General features: G+C 43.4%; 1 protein-coding gene across 2 annotated transcripts; it reads right to left on the bottom strand.

Moving 5' to 3' along the window:
• Positions 1-297: 297 nt before the first annotated feature.
• On the bottom strand, positions 298-18,729 carry DDX3X (DEAD-box helicase 3 X-linked). 2 transcript variants are annotated; one of them, XM_080374299.1, is made up of 17 exons: positions 18,562-18,729; positions 15,950-16,007; positions 14,870-14,920; positions 9,763-9,886; positions 8,471-8,611; positions 8,288-8,387; positions 7,629-7,764; positions 7,129-7,214; positions 6,369-6,467; positions 6,129-6,289; positions 5,785-5,929; positions 5,524-5,668; positions 5,051-5,232; positions 4,843-4,960; positions 4,245-4,401; positions 3,158-3,282; positions 298-2,820 (listed from the first exon to the last, which is right to left on the bottom strand). In XM_080374299.1, exons 1-17 carry the CDS (start codon positions 18,604-18,606, stop codon positions 2,738-2,740), a joined length of 1,956 nt encoding a protein of 651 aa, XP_080230425.1. In that variant the 5' UTR covers positions 18,607-18,729; the 3' UTR covers positions 298-2,737. The 2 variants fall into 2 exon arrangements, with proteins under 2 accessions (XP_080230425.1, XP_080230424.1); XM_080374298.1 differs by having other exon boundaries at positions 3,158-3,285.
• Between the last annotated feature and the right edge of the window lie 1,558 nt (positions 18,730-20,287).

Here is a 20,287-nt window from a genome sequence, read left to right on the forward strand (position 1 = left end):
ACATTGTTACAGCCAAACCTTGTACCCACTAAAGGAAAAAAACTGAGTGTTACCTCCTCACCTGTTCCACATCTGCTTTGTCAGCTTCTCTAGAAAACCTGTACTAGTACCCAACACCGCAGAGGCACGGGTAATTTGAAGGTTGCTACAGCTATAACCCTAAGCCTGGCTGCCACTTACCATCACACTGATGTGTACCACACTAGATTCACCTGCTTTGAGTTGCACGTGAATGAGATCACTTGGGCTACAGATCTTGTAAACCAGAAGAGTGACGCTTCACAAATAAGTAGACTGTGCAGTTCAACTTTTTTATTTCAATAAAATCAAGAATATGCACAGCACATGCAGTGCTAGCATCTAAACTAATACAATAAGCAATTCTAAACCTACAGTGACTTGAAGTTCAATTTTCACATTCAGCAAGTTTAAATCCATTCTTGCATATTGTTTTGAATCCTTGTATCTGAACTGAAAATATTGCTGGCTGATAAAACTTGCTAAAATGCACAAGTCACTGATTATGCCAATACAACAAAGATAACCACATGTTTGAGGATTGCAATGTGCCAGACATTCACTGAAAAAAAAAAAACACACAACTAAACAAAACTCACGCAACAAACATCTGAGAATCCGGACACTTCACATCAGTGTTTAGAAGTGTTGCATTAATATCTTAAGACAAGTGTATCAAAACCTTGGCATGTTTAATTTTAAGTTGCCAATTTTTGTTTTACTATCAGAAAGTTATGGCTACACTGCCAATGCCGGGTCTGCTTAATTTGACTTAAGAGTTTAATATGACTTAAACATTAAAAGCTCACACTACCCCGAAATATATAATTTCACGCATACGGTGACATTCAACATTCAAGTGCCAGTGTTTTTGTACTGTCTTTTGGTCAAGTTTCTTTAAACTTTCAAAGAATCACTTTTAGGCTTACAAAAATAAATATTTGTCAAAAATGTTCAATAAATATTACACAAAACTAGCAGCAAAAAGTATCTAGAAATCTGTCGTGTGCAAATAGTTTTCTTCCCAGCTATCATTCCCATGGTCCCAAATAAGTTTTAGAATCTATTTCCTTCTCCTTAAACAAGCTGCGTTCAATCTCCAAGAGACAAAATAAGATTGGAAGTTAAGGACACGCACACAAGACATATATAAAATTCTCTGAATGTGCAATAAAAGAAGTATTTTGTAAAAAGTTATGGGCAAAATGTACAAGGGCCTAAACCTAGACTTGAAATAGCACCATAACAAATGACCTCAATACTGTCAAGTGCACCTACTTAATAAAAGTTTTAGAACAAGGCACAATACACTTGAAAAAATCTATTGCACTTTAGGAGATTTTTGCCATTTTCCTTTGCCACTGTAGATTAGTTGTTAACTGCTCTGGCCACAAAGTTAGCACAGAAATTCCAGGTGGCAAAGGCATTTTTCTGGTGGACAATACTTATCTTTGGCCAGATTTAGCATAAACAGACTATAAATACAATGGAAACCTATGCAACTAAAACTGACTAAAACTGCACTTTAATAGCAGAATTGAAACCTTGTGCAGTTTATGTACATTTCCAACCTCTGTGATCTCAGGTTTGTTTGTTACTCTTCTGGAGCCATTTTACAAAGTCTACAGTAAGCCAGTTTAACATCTCCACGCAGCTTGAACAGAGTAATGTGAATCTGCATTAAAATAAAGCCTGCTGCATAATTCTTCCTGTTCATACCCTCTTGACCAAAAAACATCAACACTAGCATGCGTTATTAGACCAAAAATTCAGTCAGGCCCTTAAGGAGGACCTATCACTGCCGTGGTCAGCCATTCTACCATTTCAATTTCATATGGCAGGCATTTTTAAAAAGTCTAAATAGATGAATTCTCCTAAAAACTATTTCAAGTTATCAGACCTTTAAACATTCCCTGTAATGTTCTGCCCACATTTGGCTAGCTCACATTAATGATCTGCCTAAATATTGAAAAAGGAATTGCTGTATTTACTTGCATTAACTTCAAAAACAGTGCTTTTAATGTATGCATGTATCCATACATCATCTCATCATGACTGGAATGGCTTATTAAAGGCTATCAGGTTCTAAGTACCTATCCAGGATAGAGTGAGCAAATCAGAACTTTAACTTAGTACAGTTTTGCCACATTAGAAACTAATTGCATTGATATGCTTCAAGATGTTTTATTTTTCAAATCTGCAGATACCAAAAGCCCTAATGCAGGCTACCGCATAAGTTTTTCTTTGTATTATTATGGATGAATCAGTGATTCCTGTTTAAGTTGTATCACACCTGTGTGCCAAGGTTTGATTTTAGCCCAAGTTCAGTAATTTTTATTTTGTCAAAACAATTGTATCTTGAGCATTACTGAGCCAACAGGACATCAAAATAAAAGTTGTCTAAAGTTAAAGGCACAGTACATTAACAAACAAATGATCCTCAGTCACAAAATCATAAATGCAGTTTCTGGGTGGGGATGGGTGGGAGGGGAGTTAATCCTGACTACAGCAATAGAGTCTTCAAAACCACCTTCAAGATAGGGCTACTTGTTCCTTTATTTCCATCTTGTGACCTTGAGCTCCCTTAAAAAAAATTTCAGTGGAGAATCACAGCTGGTAATGTACTGCGAGTTCTTGAAGCTACACAAGGTATAGTCTGGCTAAGTTACATGTGGTTTCCATATTAGCTTGTTTGGTAGGATATCTGCTGCAAGCAGATTCAGTTGCCCCACCAGTCAACCCCCTGGGAGTTATAGTTTCCTCCATATCCATCACTGTTGTAGAAGCCTCCATAACCACCACCTATGAAAGGCAAGAAAAAGCGATGCTTAATTAACCCGCCGAAGACTTCACAACAAGAAAACAACCAAGGGCACAGACAAGATGTCTGTTGCCTATGAATGGAAACCCACCCAGAAGTACTGTCAAAACACACACAAACCAAAATGGTAGTAAGACAGGTAGCATCAAACTAATCAGACAGGCAACAGCAATCCAGCCTAGATCCCAGAAGGAAGGCCAGACTCTACATAACAAGCACCACCTGACACATTTAAGCCTTACCTACACAACTTTTCTTATAGCAAGCATTTACATCTTGTTTTCTATTTGCTAGCACTGCTTGCCCAGTTTTTCTTACCTCCAAATCCTCTGCTGCCACTTCCTCCACTGCGGCTGCTAGTTGATCGACTGCTACTAAAGCTACTGCTGCCAGAACCGCTACTTGTTCGATAGTCTCTGGCACCAAAGCCTCCACTGAACCTACTGCTGTATAAAGGAAGAAAACAAACACATAAGGGAACGGTATTTTAAGCACTGCAGGATGTTGACGTTCAAGTACTGAATTTCTTCAGCTCTGGTTACCAACTACAGCTGGGCAAGAACGAGTACAAGTGTGTTCAGCATGCTTTATAAGCATCCAAGCATCATCCACAAAGATACTTCAAGGTAACAAAGGAAGTTTTTACTATTCAAACAGGGTCATAAACTTGCAATGTTACACTAAGGATTACTTTTCTCAGGTCCTCGTGAGAGTTGACCCAACACAACCTCTACTCCACAGAATTTCCAAATCTTACTGTTTCAGTGGTGCGCTTATAACCACCTTTCATACTGTAGAAAGGGACAGCCATTTTACAAGTGTACTTCTGAAGAAAAAACAAACCCCAAACAACTAGAATTCATGTGGTCATCTCAACTACAATCAGAGGAATGGGGTTGCTTCTCCTTTTAAGCCATTAAACATAGCTTTGTATTACCCGCTTATAAAACATTTTAAGTTTCCCCAGCAAAACTATTTTACAAGTGGCCTCGCGCCCACAGTCTAACTCTCACACCTTTCCTGGCAGGAGGCAGACATTACCTTCCCCTAAACATCAAAAGAGCTGCTTAAGTTTACTTCCCTGGTACATGCAGGTATGCATTTCTAGTTAAGTGTGGTTTTAAGTGCTTTCATGGAGTTCTAACATAATTTTTGCTATATGTCATTACCTCAGCCATATCTAGCTGTCTGCTTAAGCAAGAGGAAGTCTAATGGCTTAATAATTGCCTTACCATAAGGCAGAACAAAACCAGACATCAAGCTGTCACCTCCTGATGCACCTAATGCACAATTTGTACTGCACTGGTTTGTCTTCCTCTAACTTAGTTTTTAAACTGAAAAGAAATCCCAGAACTGCCTCTCACAACAGATTATGTATACCTTTAACCAAAGTTGTGGCTATTACCTCTTAGATCTCCCGCGGCTGCCACCTCCTTTGTGATGCTGTTCATAAGCCATGTTCTCCAGCCAAGATGGTACTTCTTGCTTAGCCTCAACAAGAAGATCAAGCAAGTCCTTGGTGATATTTATGTTCCTCTCATTGAAAAATGAGGTGGCAAGACCTAAAGTAAAAATCAGTTTTAGCCCCACACAATGCAAGTACACTACAGCACTTAAACCCATCCCATGCTCCCATGTGCAGCTGTGGCAAGTATCAGACTCCTTATAGCCAAGCCTGAGAACACTAGAATTACCTGAAGAGAAAGCTGTTTAAGACCATTATTCCACCACAGCTAGTCACAAAAAAACCTGGCTATTTACTGACAGACACAGAAGATACCAAGCTTACACGTGCTATCAGAGCTCTTAAATAGCAACAAAAGCACTAGCTAAAGGAGCCGGTTACTTTCAAACTGGCTAGACAGCAGTGACCAGCTTCTGGTCACAGAAAGTAGCACATGGGCTTCTCTGTGTACTTAGTTGGAATTTGCTACTTAGCCAATACTACTACACCTATAAACCTGGGTATGATGTGCGGTCTATTAGTTCTACATCATACTTACCAAGGTTTCCTACACGGCCCGTACGACCAATACGATGCACATACTCTTCAATGTCACTTGGCAAGTCAAAGTTTATGACATGCTTTACATTTGAGATATCCAGTCCTCTTGCTGCTACCTAGTGGTTAAAGGATTAAATCAAAACTTAGCAAAGTTCTGCAGGCCACGGAACAGGCTTACTGGCTCAAACTTCACAGATTTTACTTACTGCTGTTGCAACAAGAATTGGGCTCTTGCCCGAACGGAACTGGTGCAGTGCTTCCTCTCTGTCCCTTTGAGAGCGATCTCCATGTATGCTTGTACAGGCATATCCTTCATGGTATAAGAAGTCTTCAAGAGCATCTGCACCCTTTTTAGTTTCCACAAACACTAGAGTCAAAGAATCCTTGCCTAAAAATAATTAAAGCACAGGTTAGCAGAAGAAAAGCTGCACAATTACTTGGCTCCACCACCCTGTCTATTCTAAAATGAAGATACTGACACACACACACACACACCCCATTTATATTACCAGAAAAGCCTACATCAACTTAAAACTGACATTTAGCCAGTGCAAGGCATTCATTGCATGTTGAGGAAATACCCTTTCATTCACCTGCTCAATAGCAGTTCCTACTACGGAGTCATTAGACTGACCTCACCTGAATTTTGCCTGTATGCTTATCTGAATCTGGTCCTTACCTGTGGCATTTAGCAGGTCAAGCAGAAATGATCGTTTGTCTGACTCTTCCACCCACACTACTTTCTGTGTGATATTCTCAGATGTAGAACCTACTCTGCCAACTGCCAGAAAGATGTATTCATCAAGGAAGTCACGAGCAAGCATCTAAAATATAAAAAAGAGGGGAGGTGTAAAAAAAAATATATATATATAAAAATCAGTATCTTTTCCCCCCTTACACCGATGAAATTGTTCTTATGAGTGAGCTATTTGTGAAGTACCTGGATTTCCTTGGGGAAAGTAGCACTGAACATCATGGTATGACGAACGCCCTTTGGTGGCATAGTATCTTGCTCAACAATTCGACGTATTTGAGGTTCAAACCCCATATCAAGCATTCTGTCAGCTTCATCAAGCACTAGATATCTAAACAGTAATTAAAGAGGTTACTCTTCAGAGCAGTTTTTCTTTAAGCTGTAACCCAACACAAGACAGTGGACCACAACTTCTCAACTGTATGTTTACACAGTCCAAAAGCTAGAACTTCAGTGTCATTAACTCTAGATCTCACTTTAAAAGGTGGTTCCTAGTTGTCAAGTCATTCGCATACAGACAGAACACTTACTTGCAGAAATCCAGTCCAATCTTTCCCCTCTCCATCATATCAACCAGTCGTCCTGGAGTTGCTACAAGCAAGTGACATCCACGTTCCAAGTCACGTATCTGCTGACCAATGTCTGCACCACCATATACAACACAAGGACGAACTCTGGAACGGTATGCAAACTACAAAACAAAGTAAATTAGCTCTAAGGAAAACTAATTAAGCTAAAGCTATTTTATAATGAAATACTCCTAGATATACCTTTCTGGCTTCCTCATAGATCTGCACAGCCAGTTCCCTAGTGGGAGCCAAGACCAGTGAGATTGGGTATTGCTTACGGCGCCCATATCTTCCGTTCTCCTGAAGAAAAAAAAACACAAAAAACCTTTGAATGAGTACCCCAAATATGAGGGGAATTAAAACAGCTACTAGAGGCTATACTGAAGACTCGTCACCAAATTTGTCCAAAGAAAGAAAGAAAAAGCACAGCTAAGAGCAAACTTGTTTTAAGCAGCCCATCTGAAGATATCCTTATTACAGGACCCAAGATTCAGCTGTCTGTTAATATATTAACAGCGACAGAGCTACACAATCTTGGTTTCTACAACATACACTGTGACCAGTAACTTCAGCAGCACAGAAATGATTGCCATAAAGCCTGTTACTACCTATCCTAAAGTCAACATAACCACGTGTGACCAAGTACCTTTTTTGAGACACAGGAAGAGTCTTTAAAGCTCACACAACCACCACCGCTTGTAAGCAATCTTTTCTCTAGAGAGTTATACATTATTTAGTCGGGGGGGGGGGGGGGGGGGGGGGGGGGGGGTAGTATGTTCCACAGCCTGTATTTTAAGGGCAACAGCTGAAGTATTCTAGAAGTTGAGAACCTTTCCTATCATACCCAAAATAATGATGAAATTAAAAGCCCATCTATTATGTTCAGTAGCAGACATCAGCATACAGGGCAAAAATACACATTGGTCACAGCTTTTCCAGAACAGGGTATTTAAATACTTGCCTTCATAGCTCTCAAGGCATCACCAGGACCATCTGCATAGATCTGGCTCAATATTGGTAGAAGAAATGCAGCTGTTTTCCCAGATCCTATTAGGACACAATTCAGTGTTATTAGTTCTTCTGAAAGCTACTGCATTGTCAACTACCATACTAATCCTGTACCACTAGCGTTTCCTAGGAACATCTGCACTATTATGTTGATACTACCTATGCTACTGGAGTGCACTCCTTTGCCAGTAGAGGTTATTTAAAAAAAGACCTATCACTCAGCACCTCAAACCCCCAAACTGAATGAGATATAAGCCATAAACGCGTCTCTCAGGACAAACAGTAAATCCAGTCAAGCCACATTTAAAGCAGTTGCAACTTGTAACACCGCAGGTATTTCAGTATACTCTGAACAGGAAGTTCTACTACCTTACAGACCTCTGATCTGCAGCTTGAGGAATACAAGACCCTACTCCTACAGAGAAACTACGTAGTACAGAGTTACTAACTTACCCGTCTGAGCACAGGCCATCAAGTCTCTCTTTTCTTTAATAATAGGTATTGCATGTTTTTGGACTGGAGTAGGACGGGTGTAGCGTGTGAGCTCAATGTTTCCCATAATAATTTCTCCCATGTCGACATCACTGAACTGTAAGATATTTAAAACAATTAAACTAAGGATCCTTCTCTCCAGCCACCATGGAACACATCATTTACCTAAAAAAAACCCACACATTTATCAAGTGTATTTTGTTTCAGCTTTTCTTATAGAACATTTACAGATACTCAGGAGCTAGTTACCGAGAGCCTGGTAGCTAGTTAGTCCAGTCACATAAGCAATTCTTAGAAAGCCAGCCAAGCCTAAGTCCAGACTACACTAGCATACTATGCTTAAGCAGTTACTCCAAATCAGCAACTCCAACTTCTCTACATGTTTACTGTTTAAAGACAAGTCACATACACTTGTAGCTTGCTTTAAACTAACTGAACAAGCTTACACAACTTCCCTCATGTCTTAGTTCATGCAACCCTCCTCTGCAAAACAGCTTAGCTGCAGGAAAGCAAGCGTTTCCTTTTCCTCCCCTAAACTTATGACAGCATGACATAAAGCTTCACATGCAGAACAGCCACTGGTAACACACATCAGTAAACTAGATTTTAAGAACACTTACACTTTCAATATGTGGAGGACAGTTGCTGCCTGTTGCTTCCACAGGAATGTCATCATATTTCTCAAAGTTAATGCCAGTATTGCTTCCTGAAAAAAGCTCTCTAAAAACAGAAGAGAAGGTATTTTACTTGCTAACCATATCAACTGACCCTGTCAGGTTAATTTACATTATTCCATTACTTACTGTTCCAGGCGTTCACTTGGGGGAAGAGGCTTTGACCAGTCATCTTCATCTGATTTGTCAGACCAGCGGCTATTCCCACCACGGTCAAATCTACCAAAGCCACTCCTATCATAGTCACTGCCTCTTCCACGCTCTTCATATCTAAATACAGGAAGAGTATCAGACCACCGCTCCTGGGCAACAGGATTTTTTTTTACATGCAAAATTAAAGCTATAGTAATCTAATAATGCATGCTCTGTATTACATATGAAACTACAGAACCCTCAAAATCATCAGAACATCTGTACTTGTTTCTTGAGCTATGAACTGAAGTGAGTTAGTCCCAGCCATCAATCACATTATTCTCTGTCAGACAGACGAGTCTGGCATGATTTCACAGCTCACTTTAGCACTGAACCTCAAATCAAAGTTTTTTAGTTGGTTAAGCATAAGAAGTGTAAAAGAATAGGTCATCTTCCAGTAGACCTGCAATTCAAGTTGCTGAATCTTTGACATTTTTTGTCAGGGACTCTGCTTAGAACACTTGGGACATTTGGTACTCCTCCCTTTCTTACATGTCTCCCACATCCAGACAAAGCCCTTTAGTGTTGTAGTTTGTTCCTTTATTCCCCCACCACACGTGACCAAACTAAATACCTCAATTACATGTCACATTATTATTTTATAAAAAGGGAGCTCACCTGTATTAGTGACTCAGAAAGAAGGTGGAAGAAGTCCTTACCTCAACTGCTTAAGTTTTTGGTCTGGTAAATCATGTTTGATAAAAGTCTGGATACAGGACTAGCGTCAGCTTTACTAGTTGATAAAGGTCACTCTCACCACACTTGTGCATACAACGCATGATGTGTGTAAGACTGATCAAGTAAGGTAGAGAACCTGCAAGAGTCTCACCCAGTTTTATTAACTACACTTTTCAAACAAGAAAAAAAAAGGAAATAAAAAATTAAATCCATTTATGTATTTTATCTGCTCCCAACAGCTCTTCATGATTTTTCTAGCAGTAGCAACCCATCTAGAACATTTTTGGTGAAATGCTTAAGTCTGCAAGTCGTTACAGCTGCAGTGAGTGGCTGATGGTGGACTACAGGGCACGTTTTTCAGGCATGTTTCTCATCCTTGAGCTCATGTAGCTATAAAAGCAAGATCTCTGACTCTCTCCTCCCCTCCCAGGCTCCTCCTACTTTATCCTGCTGTTCACAGCTAGAACTCTTAATTTTAATGTCAAGGTTACAGGTGCACTACTAGAACTGACAGAGACTTCATAAGCACCACCCAGACAGCAAGTACTTGCCTCCCTCCTCTTGATCCATTTCCACGGTCAAAGAAGCTTGATTTTGCTCCACGGTCAGACCGTGCACCAAAGCTGCTGTATGCATCCTTGTCTCTGCTAGAACTCCAGCCACCACTATCAAAACCTAGAACAGAAAGAAGCGTTGCCATGCATTACATGATCTAGGCTTTTACTAGACAAAGCCAAGTTCTGTCCAGGAAGCCTTACTAGAAATGCTACAGGACTGAAAGGCAGGTAGTCCTTCAAGAACAGATGATGTTCAAGTAATGGAGACTTATTACAATAGGGACTAAGCATTTTTCATTACCTATCAGAATTTGCTAAAACCACTCAACTCATGTACAAGCATGCTATTTTTTGTAACACTGCACTCGCCTTAAAGCTAATACTTGGTTGTCTAGTCTGGAAACATGGTTAGGTATCAGAAGAAACAGTAAGACATTAAATCTTCCCAAGCCTCATCTACATTATCTCTCCAACACAAAACTTTGATGATGCATTTAATTTTTGTAAGGTGAACAAGGTCTCTGGTAAAGATCAATTAACAGTGTTAGCCCTTGCATTACAAATCCATACAGAAGTTAAGAATGTTTTGTCATGCTGCAAGTACACAGAGCAATCTGACCTATGGACTAAGACAAATAACAGCACCATGCAGAAATAAGGAATATGGAGTTATTCACAATGAATTACCGTAATGAATTTTTCCACAGAACTTTTACACCTACAGTACATTAACTCAAAGAAACTGGACCAAGTAGAATATAAAGTACATGAACTTGCCAACACCATGAAGTAAAAAAAGGCTTTGTTTCTATTGAGCTACCAGGGACTGGAACACAGGCAAAAATGTACAGCATTAAATTGTGCTACACTTGGTTTGAAAATGACCCAATCGGAGCCTCAGCCATGGTATTCTGGTAGAGAGTAGGTAAAGTAATGAGACAAATAATGTCACTCTTATTAGTAGGCACACTTTTGCCAGCTCCACAGCACAAAACCAGTCAAGACCTATGCACCAGACAATTAGTGTCCAGGTTTCAGCTGAGATAAGAGTTAATTTTGTTCTCAGTAGCTGGTACTATGCTGCTTTGGATTTAGTATGAGAGTAATGTCGGCAACACATTGATGTTTCAGTTGTCACTAAGCAGTGCTTACCCCAAGTCAAGGACTTTTCAAGCTTCCCATGCTCTCTGTCAGTGAGCAGGTGCACAAAAAGCTGGGAGGGAACAGAGCCAGGACAGCTGACCCACAAAGGAATATTCCATGCCACAAAACACCATGCTCAATATATAAAGTAGGGGGGTTGGCCATGGCCTGCCCATCGCTGCTCAGGGACTGGCTGGGCATCAGTCATTCGGCAGTGAGCAACTGTACTGTGCACCACTTGGGTTCTTTCCTCTTTCCTTTTCATTACAAGTATTATATTTTATTTCAGTTATTAAACTGTTCTTATCTGAACCCATCTTACCGTTCTCCGACTCTCCTCCCCATCCTGAGGAGTAGTGAGTGAGTGATTGGCAGCATGGTACTCATTGGCCAGATGGGGTTAATCCACAACAAAAAACCAACCACAAATCAATTCTGAAGGAAGTAGTTGTGTTCTAGGCCCTCTCTCTGAGGAAGTTTCGCTACAACAATGACCCTGACCCTACTTTGTTAGATGTCCTCTGGAGAGTGTCACTCCCTTTCCCCCTCACTTCTATTTCTAGAAAGGAATCCTACTCCTCAGAATCCAAGCATGCACTAGTCACAAGAGAACTTTAAAAAACTAGTATGGTAATTGTAAGTCATTTGGTCTGGCTAACCAAAGCAGAATGCAAGAATAACTCATGCATTAATTTTATTAGCACACAAGATCATGAAATGCTTCAAGACCTCCAAAGTGCTTTAAGAAGTAACTTTAGTCCTTAAGGATAAATTAAGTTCACACAGAGACACTGCTGTCACAAGATTAGGAATATCATAAACCCCTTAACACATGAGAAAGTTATTTGTAACTTGCTCAGAAGACATCCAAACCCAAGTTTTCTTCTGAGTAACTTTGAAACTACACCAAAAATACTGGGGTATGCCATCCTACCAAGAGACTAAGTAGCAGTGGTGCTGACAAAGCAATCTTCAAAAAGATACAGTTTCTCATTAGTGAAAAAAATGAGCTGACTGTACACAACATTAAGATATTTTTGGAACCTCTCACACTTGGTAAGAGTCAAAGTTTTATACTCCAAATACCTTACTCTTCTAGCCTGTTATTGCACTGGTTTCTGAAACTGGTACCTTGCCATACTTTTTCCATAATACAGCACAGCAAACTTCTAGGCCAAGTCTGAACAAATGCATATATATATACGCACACACACACACCCTGCTTCAAAATTAGGGCCGTTTATTTCACTTTCATTTTGGTATTCCTGGTTTGATTTTACTTGTGGATCAGCACAGAACAGAGATCCAAGCCATACAACCATTCTATGTAAACACCTAACAAAAGACACCATTGTGATTTAGAACACATCGCAAATAAAAAGCAAATGCACTGAGACAACCTGGAACAGACCATAGACTGACTTCCCTAAAGCAAAAACTATGATCACGGGACTGCAAGAATTATCAGGAAATTCCTTAACATATCAAGGCACTTTACATTTTAAAGTAAAAATCTGTGTTCTACCCAGCACATAGTTCTCAGAGGGCTGTTTGGAGTTCAGCATGTTAACGCATTTCCAGAGCAATTTTGTAGCTCTTGCACCTTTGAAGAGTGCTGGAATTGTACATGTTTCTCCCCAATCAACATTTTAATTCATTTTGCAATACCTTAACACCAATCAGTCAGCTTATTTGAAAAGCTGCCACATGCAGCAGCAATCCTCAGAGGTTTTTTGAGGATGGGAAAAGAGTTACATAGATCAAATTAGACTTTTAATAGCCAAAAGCAGCTTCCAGGAAGTTTAAGAAAATTACATTAGAACAAGCTTTAGTGTTATCAAGTCAAGCTCAATAAACAAGACACTAGACCAGGTAGCCCTATATACTGAGCTCCATATACTGTAGCTTCAGCAGCTGAAAAACAACTGCCATTAAATAACCTAAAGACCTATTTTTATTCATGTTCTTATTTCCTGCAGTTCTGTACTGTCTTGTTCCCATATACAAAGCTAATAGATTAGTATTACAATAGGCGCAGGTGCATGGTAAGAGTAAGCTGAAGAAAGCACTGTAGGAGTTTTAAACAGAAATATTCTAGATCCCTTAGCATGCCTTCCCATCAACACCTACCTGAAATCATGAAGAACGATCAGCCCTTCATGAAGACAAAGAACAGCTATTTTTAAAGTATGAAGTCCACTGCCTTAAGCAATTTCTTCCTTAGCTGCACGTAAGCCTATTGTGCAACTTTTAAGTGTCTATGAACTATCATACCATCATCCGTTAGAGGAAAGTGAGAACCCCAAGCTAGGAACTGTACACTACTTGTTTCTAGAGCATGTCTAAGGGAACGCCACACAGAGGAAACAAGTTTCAAGTTTTTCAATGCCGTGATAGTTAATTAACACTTTCACTGAAGTCCACGGTACATGAGCAAGACAGAACTGTATTCCAGCAATCCAGTAGAATATCACTTAGTTAAAATTTTTATTGATGTAAAAATAAGTTGATCAGGCTACTACACTTGTGAGGCTACATCAGGAGTTCTGTTACATGCTCAAATACCACTACTATCCAAGGCCTCTTTTGCCTGTTGCTTGCTAATGTTTACACCTTGAAAAAGATCTGTTGCTAAAGATTCCAAGGAGCAGCCAATACACAGAATGGCTTCAACACAGCCAAAGCAGCAATCATTAATTTAGTTGTAACAGAAGCAAACGTTACTTTTATGAAGTTGTAACTGAAATAGACTTCAAATCATCCTATCAAATAGCTCAGCTTCACATCACTGAACCGATCACATACATTTTGCTTCCCAGTAGAGGGTTTGAACTAGAATTGCAGCTTTTCTATTTAGCCACCACAGGTCACAGGAGCCATGAGGAGTCCAATGATATAATACTCAACCAGGTTTAAACGTAAACTTTCACAGGCAGTTGGCAGCCTATGTTAAGTTTCATGACTTTTTACTTTTTTTCCAGGCGAAGCTTGAAGCCCCAAGAAAGGCCACATGTGGTCACATGTACATTTCAATATCTGAACTTCCATCTTGCACTGAAAAGATGACAGTCCTGTGGTTGGTCACAGATATGTACTCAAGGTTAAGATTAAAATAACCCTCCATATCAGGTATCCCCAAAAATTATGCTAGAGTTTGGTACAAATTACTATGTAAGGAAACAAATTCTACAAACAGCAAATGTCTGCAAGCCAACTTTGTTTCCTGCTTTTGAGAAACCTGTGTGTTCTGCTCAGGTTTAGCTAGCTAATTTCTTGAAAAACTGCATACATTAAGCTAATGCGATCAGAAACTTCAAGAGCATTGAGCTTCCAACCAGTCTCTCTACTTTCCCCAAAAGATTTAGCTCTGGTAACACGCTGATCATCATTTGGTGATTTAGACCATGCCTCTTTTAAGTAAAAAAAAAAAAAAAAAAAAAAAAAAGCAGCAACACAACAAAATCCAAACAACAAAAAACCCACTAGGCTTGGACACAGGCAGAGGCAAGACAAGGACGGATCCGTTTCTTCAAATGCATGAAAAACTGGAATGGGCCTTTTCATAAAATTACACAGCTCCAGAACTACTAAGATGTATCACCTTTTATTTCAATATTCTCCTCCCACTCACTTCAAACAGAAGGGGTCCTCTTGCAGTACTTAACAGAATCTGCGCAAGTCCACTGTGCTTTAGAAACAGATGAGATCCAAGTCCTCCCATACTATGAAATCAGTTATGAAGCAAAACCGTGCTGCTGAGCTTAGAATATAAACTGGTGAAAGAATGAAGAATAGCACACTAAAAGCAGATTAAGTTGCAGTGTTTTGCACAGAATAGTCAAGCAGTCTGCATAATCCCCTTTAAGTACTGTAACAGCCTGCTAAGGCCTTTGACTAGAGATTCAGAAAGAGGCCAAGAACAAGGAAAAAGTGTTGCCACTATATTTCTGATACATACCCTGTTTTGAAGCTTCCCTGTTCCGCAGGTGAGGAGGAATGTATCTGCCTTCTAAAGGACAAAAAAGGTAGCATTACAAAACTACGGCATTAGCACCTTTTGAGATACTAGTCTTCCCAACAACTTTTGCTTACCAAAAACACTGTCTGACTCAGAGCCCTCAAGGCCTCTTACAGTATCTTTAAACAAGAGTCCTTTATTACAGCACTCAATAATATCCCTCTCTGAGGGCCATTAAGCTCTTGCATACCCATTTAGGTAATTCCTTTGTTTAAGGTATAGATGTCTTGCTATTTCTTTGACCAAGTCATACAGGCCCTTCGTAGATGTTACAGTATTTATGATGAAAGCCTGTCTTCCTAGAACTCATTAAGGCTTAACCTGGTGCCAGATATCTGAGCAGCTTAAGACTTTCACTGTGTCATTCAAGTAGTGGCACTCACACTATTATTACTACCAGTATTTTTCCTTCCCCTTAAATTCAACCATCCCCATCAGCTCAGCTCAGATCAAACCAGAAGCCACATGTAACTGCCTCTGAATAGCACTCTTCATTTACAATCCAGAAGCGTCTGTGTGCTATGCAACCTGAATCAGAAAGTACCAGGCACAAGCTCAATATGAATTCCTGGAAGATTCCCCCCTCTTCTTAACATACATAAGCCCTGCATATCATAGAATGCAGTTTCTACTTAATGAATTAAAATTAGCCCAGTCAAATATTAAAAGTCTAACCTTCAAACACTCCAAATCTAGCTGGATGTTTTGAGAAAACTGATCATCATATTACTGCTACAACCAGCAGCCTCCATTGTTTGACTAGAGGCAACAGAAGGTCTGGTACAAAATTGGAATAGCAAGTTCCCTCACGTTAGTTACACACTTGGGAAATTTACATGCTGCACCACTGCTAAAGTGCATGCTCCCATCTAAAGCATACAGCATTTTCAAAGCAGGCATAACTAGCAACCTCAATTTCCCCATCTGCCTCTAAACCTTGTCTTCAGAAATTACTTTTCACAGCTACAAACCCCCTATTTCTAAAACCGTTTGTAAGCTTGAAAACTTTCATGTACTTACTGCTTGAAGAGCTTCCTTCACTCTGAGAGTCTGAGGAGTTCAAGTCTAGACCAGAAAACTGGAAGAAATAAAACAAGGATCATGACTTTATGCTAAGATATAAAAAACTTTTACTTATCAAGAGCAAGGAGTGTTCCGACAAGTTATTGCTGCAAAGAAATTTGTCTGTAGTGTCAGTTACACCTCCTGTAAAGAACCGAAAACCATAGTTAGTACTCAAGGCCATACCACCTTCAAGCATCTTCATATTCCAATAAACATGAACCACACAGGCAGCAAAGCCAGAAGAGTACCCTGCACCCACTAAACTGCATACCACAGACTTCTGATACACCCTACACACAGACTAACCACCCATTAAAATAGCCTTTCAGTCCACTCTAATGCATTTTGATTCGAGATCAATAGCAATTTTTATTATTAAGGTCTACAGAGACTACAGGCCAAATACCAATTCAGTTGGACACTTCACTTGCAGAGAGACTCAAGTTATCTCTTTAAACTGCATTAACACTACTGAGATGTTTTGTGAACAGTAGCTGCCTCAAACATGCAGATAACATCAGGTGACTTCTTCAGCAAGTAGAATTTTTGGTTTGCTTTTCTAAAACTTCATCTGCAGCCTTTGGTCTCACACCGAAGTCTACCAAAAGGTTTTTCAGTTCAAGCACTACTAGCATAAATATTTTAAGTTAAACACAATATGGACTTATTTTGGCAGAAGACATTGAGCAACTTGCAAAGCTTAAGCGACAGCTCATTAGTTGTTTGCCTGCATGGTAAGATTAGAAACTTATCTGGGAAAAGTAAGACATGTTTAAATACAATTAAATTTTATGTGAGACCAATTGCACGAAAGCGTCTTCCACTATGACCTGAATCAATCTAAAGCAAAGATCCCAAACCCCATACACTGCCCTTGTAGATGTTCAGCTGTGTGTGCTGCCATTTAGGACATTCAGATTCTCAAAAAATCCTCCAATGCCAGGCCTCATATCATCTTCTTTTAAAGCTACTACTTAAAACCCGATCTCTTTAGTTAATCCAAGCATCAACATCAGGCTGAAGAGTAATTCCGATTTGAACAGTAAGCAAACCCAAAGATTCTCTACTAGTTAAAAGTGGCTCTCAAGGGACTGTGAACAGAAGCGATACACATATCTTCTCACGTTGGACCTCCACAGTCTCCACCGCGGGGGCAACACTTGCCAAAAGCTGATCTCGGAGATGGCGCAACGACGAAGCCCGGCACGGCCGCCATCTCAGTGCGGCGGTGCAGCCGGCACTGCGGGTTGGGATTTTCGGCGCAGCAGGGAGCAGCCGCAGCCGCCCAGCTAATCCGGCAGCCGGCACCCGTCACGTGCCACCGCGGGGGGGGGACGGGGGGGGGGGAAGAACCGGCTCCCTGACCTACTTCGCCTAAGACTCTAGAGCAGAGGCCGCCCGAAGCCTACAAGCCGCCGAGGTCGAGCACTGCCCTGCCACGCCAGCTGCCCGCCCTGGGTCCCGCTACAGCCATAGGGGCCCCTTCCCGCCCCCGCCTTCTCCAGAGATTAGATAACCACCTATCCCCTCCACACTGGGCACGGGCCTGTGCCTGACTCCGCCCAGCGAGGCGAGGGGGGGAGCAGTGGAAGACGTAGGGATCAGGAGGAAAGAAGGAGGAAAAAAAAAAAAAAAAACCAACCACACACACCACCACCAAGAGAAGAGGGAAAGAAGAACATCGCGGGCCCAAGAGCCGCCCGAACACACGCCGGCTGAGGCGCTCCTGGTCTAGGCCCAACTGCGTCACCGGGCCCCACCGGCACCGGAGGAAAGAGCGGGAAAGGCTGCTGCCGGGCCCTGCTGACGCAGCTCGAACAAAGGCTGCCGCCTGCGCCGCCTCCCCCAGCCCCCTCCCCGGGGAAGGGGGCGCCAACACAATGCGCCGTCCTCCCCTACCCCCCGCCTCGCCCCGTCAGAGGCACAATGGCCGCCATTTATCGTGTCTTTCTCCCTGCCCCCCTCTGCCCCGGCTGCCCCCGCCACCCCCCCCCCTCAAGCGCGCGGCCGTTCCCCGCCGCCGCCGCCAGGGGTCCCGGCCGCCAACGTTACCATCGTCGCTCGCCGCCACACAAAAGCCGGGCCTGGAGCGTGGCGAGAAGGCCGCGGGGGCAGACGCAGATTCCGGCTCGGCTGCTCGGCCGCAGCGGTGGTCCCGTCTTTCCCGTTGCCCGCCTCCCTCCCTCTCCCCAACCCCAGCCCCCTGTCTGCCCCCGCGGGAGGAAACCCGGCGCGGAGCCGCCATACAACGGAAACTGCGCAACAACCAAATACGCCACAAACAGGCCGCGTTATGGGGACGGGGGACGGGGGATTACCGCCCAAAAAAAGCCGGAGGGGGGAGGAGGGGCGAGAAGAAATCACGACGCAACCATCGGGGATCGAGAAGCAATTAAAGTCCCACGCCAGCAATCTCACCCGTCCCTCCCGCCACCCCTTCCCCCCGCACTCAGAGCCTCCTCCGAGCCGAGCCTCCTGCCCCGTCCGCCACCGCACTCGAGTTAACGGAGCGGCCTGCCGCTCCCCACTCCTCCCCCCTCGCCCGCATTCCGGGGCCCATCCCTCACCTGCTGGTCTAGACTGAGGGCATTTTCCACCGCCACATGACTCATAACGAGAGATCGTCTCGGGGTGTCCCGCTCCGCCTCGAGAAATTCAGATTCGCCGGGCTGGGAACTCGCCGCTGCTGCTGCTCGTCCACTGCGAATCGCTTTCCTGACTGAGGCCCCCCCCACCTCGGCCCCGGCCTTTATATAGTCCCCGCCCCCCGCCTGCCCGGCGGCACGCGCTGACTTCAGCCCGCACGTTACCGCCCCTGCCCGGGCGCTCCCTTCCCCCCGCTCCCGCCCAGAGCTATCGCGCGAGAAGCCGTCCGCTCTGCGCCGGCGGGGGAGCGTGGGCGAGATATCGCGAGACCTGAGCCCGCCCCTGCCGCTCAGCCCTCGCTGAGGGCCGCTCCGGTGGTGTCGCGAGACTTGGGGCGCCGGGCCCGCGCGGGCACCCGCTGGGCCTCCCGGGCTTTGCTGACGATACCGCGAGGTTTCCCCGCGGCGGCCGGCTCTCCTCCGCGGCCCGGATCCCCGCGAGGGGGGGGCGGGGAGGTGAGGGACATGGCCACGAGGTCTCGCGAGATCGCGACACACACCCCGTCACACACTTCTTTTGTTCGACGCGCTCGCGAGAGCGCTGCGCTGGCCGTCGCCGCGCGCGCCGCTGAGATGTCTCTAGAAGGAGTGGGGGTTTAGGTCACGTGGGCGGCCCGGCCGGCGCCCGCCGCCATCTTGTGCGCTTATCCCCGCACAGTGGCGCAGGTAATAATGGAGGCGCAGCGGGCCAGCGGCGAGGGAAGGAGGAGGGCGCTAGTTGGTGACAACCAAGCCTGACGAGCCCCACGAGAGCGGGAGCTGGGACTATGGTCAGCGGGGTAGGGGCTGCTTCACCCACAAATACACCAGCCTCCTGCTCCCCATCCCCCCCAGGTCCCAGGACATTGGCTTTGCAGGACAGGAACTCGGGCTGCTTCCCTTTACAGGCCCCTCTGCATCCTGGTATTAGTTTCTGAATGCTTTTTTAGAGGTGCTGTCACCCCACCCTTTTCCAGGCAGCCCATGTCACCCACTGAGCATCACAGCTCGGCTGCTTTCAACATGGATGCAGACACATCACCTTGTGGCTGTAGTTCTGCCCACCGGGCTACAAAATGATCTCTCTACTGTACCCACTGTCCAGTTGCACATCACTGTGAGCCACTCACCCCAACAGATTCATGTCGGTGGTCAGTAGTGGTTATTACAGACATTCAACTTTTTCCCAAAACCTCTAACCGTTAAATCTACAGAGGTGTCAAGGGTCACCCCTATCTTCCCTGTAGCAGTAGTTTTACCCACCTATCCCATTATATCCACAAAACGCCCGCTTGGGCTCGCTAGGGCTCATGTTTCATGTTAGCCTGTAAAATGCCAGTCACATAACCAGCATTAAGCTACCTGTCACTTTTCAAAAAAGGAAAACTGTTACATACCCTTCCATTACATCAAAGCCTGCTGACACAGAAAGTACTAGAGCCATTTCCTTAAATTTGGGTCAGTAAAAGTACTGGCAAACATGCTTACAGGATCAGGATACCTCTGGGGCTATTAAGTCACAAGAAAAACGACATGGGGTCTGGTTGTCCTTGAGTCCTACGTAGCAAATACTCCTCCATTTTCCCTACTCCTTGGGCTCCTGCCTCTTCCAACAAGAAGGTGTGGGGAAGATTCATATTCCAGAAGGATGGCTAGATTCACTGTGGGG

Source organism: Falco punctatus, assembly GCF_963210335.1.
Source record: "Falco punctatus genome assembly, chromosome: 2".
Classification (NCBI taxonomy): domain Eukaryota; kingdom Metazoa; phylum Chordata; class Aves; order Falconiformes; family Falconidae; genus Falco; species Falco punctatus.

Coding starts and splice junctions, on each gene's coding strand:
- DDX3X (XM_080374298.1), bottom strand. CDS start 18,606: ATGAGTCATGTGGCGGTGGAAAATGCCCTCAGTCTAGACCAGCAG. Junction 5,669..5,784: donor CTTTCCCCAAGGAAATCCAG/GTACTTCACAAA, acceptor TTTATATTTTAG/ATGCTTGCTCGTGACTTCCT. Junction 3,286..4,244: donor AGCCGCGGGAGATCTAAGAG/GTAATAGCCACA, acceptor TCCTTTATACAG/CAGTAGGTTCAGTGGAGGCT.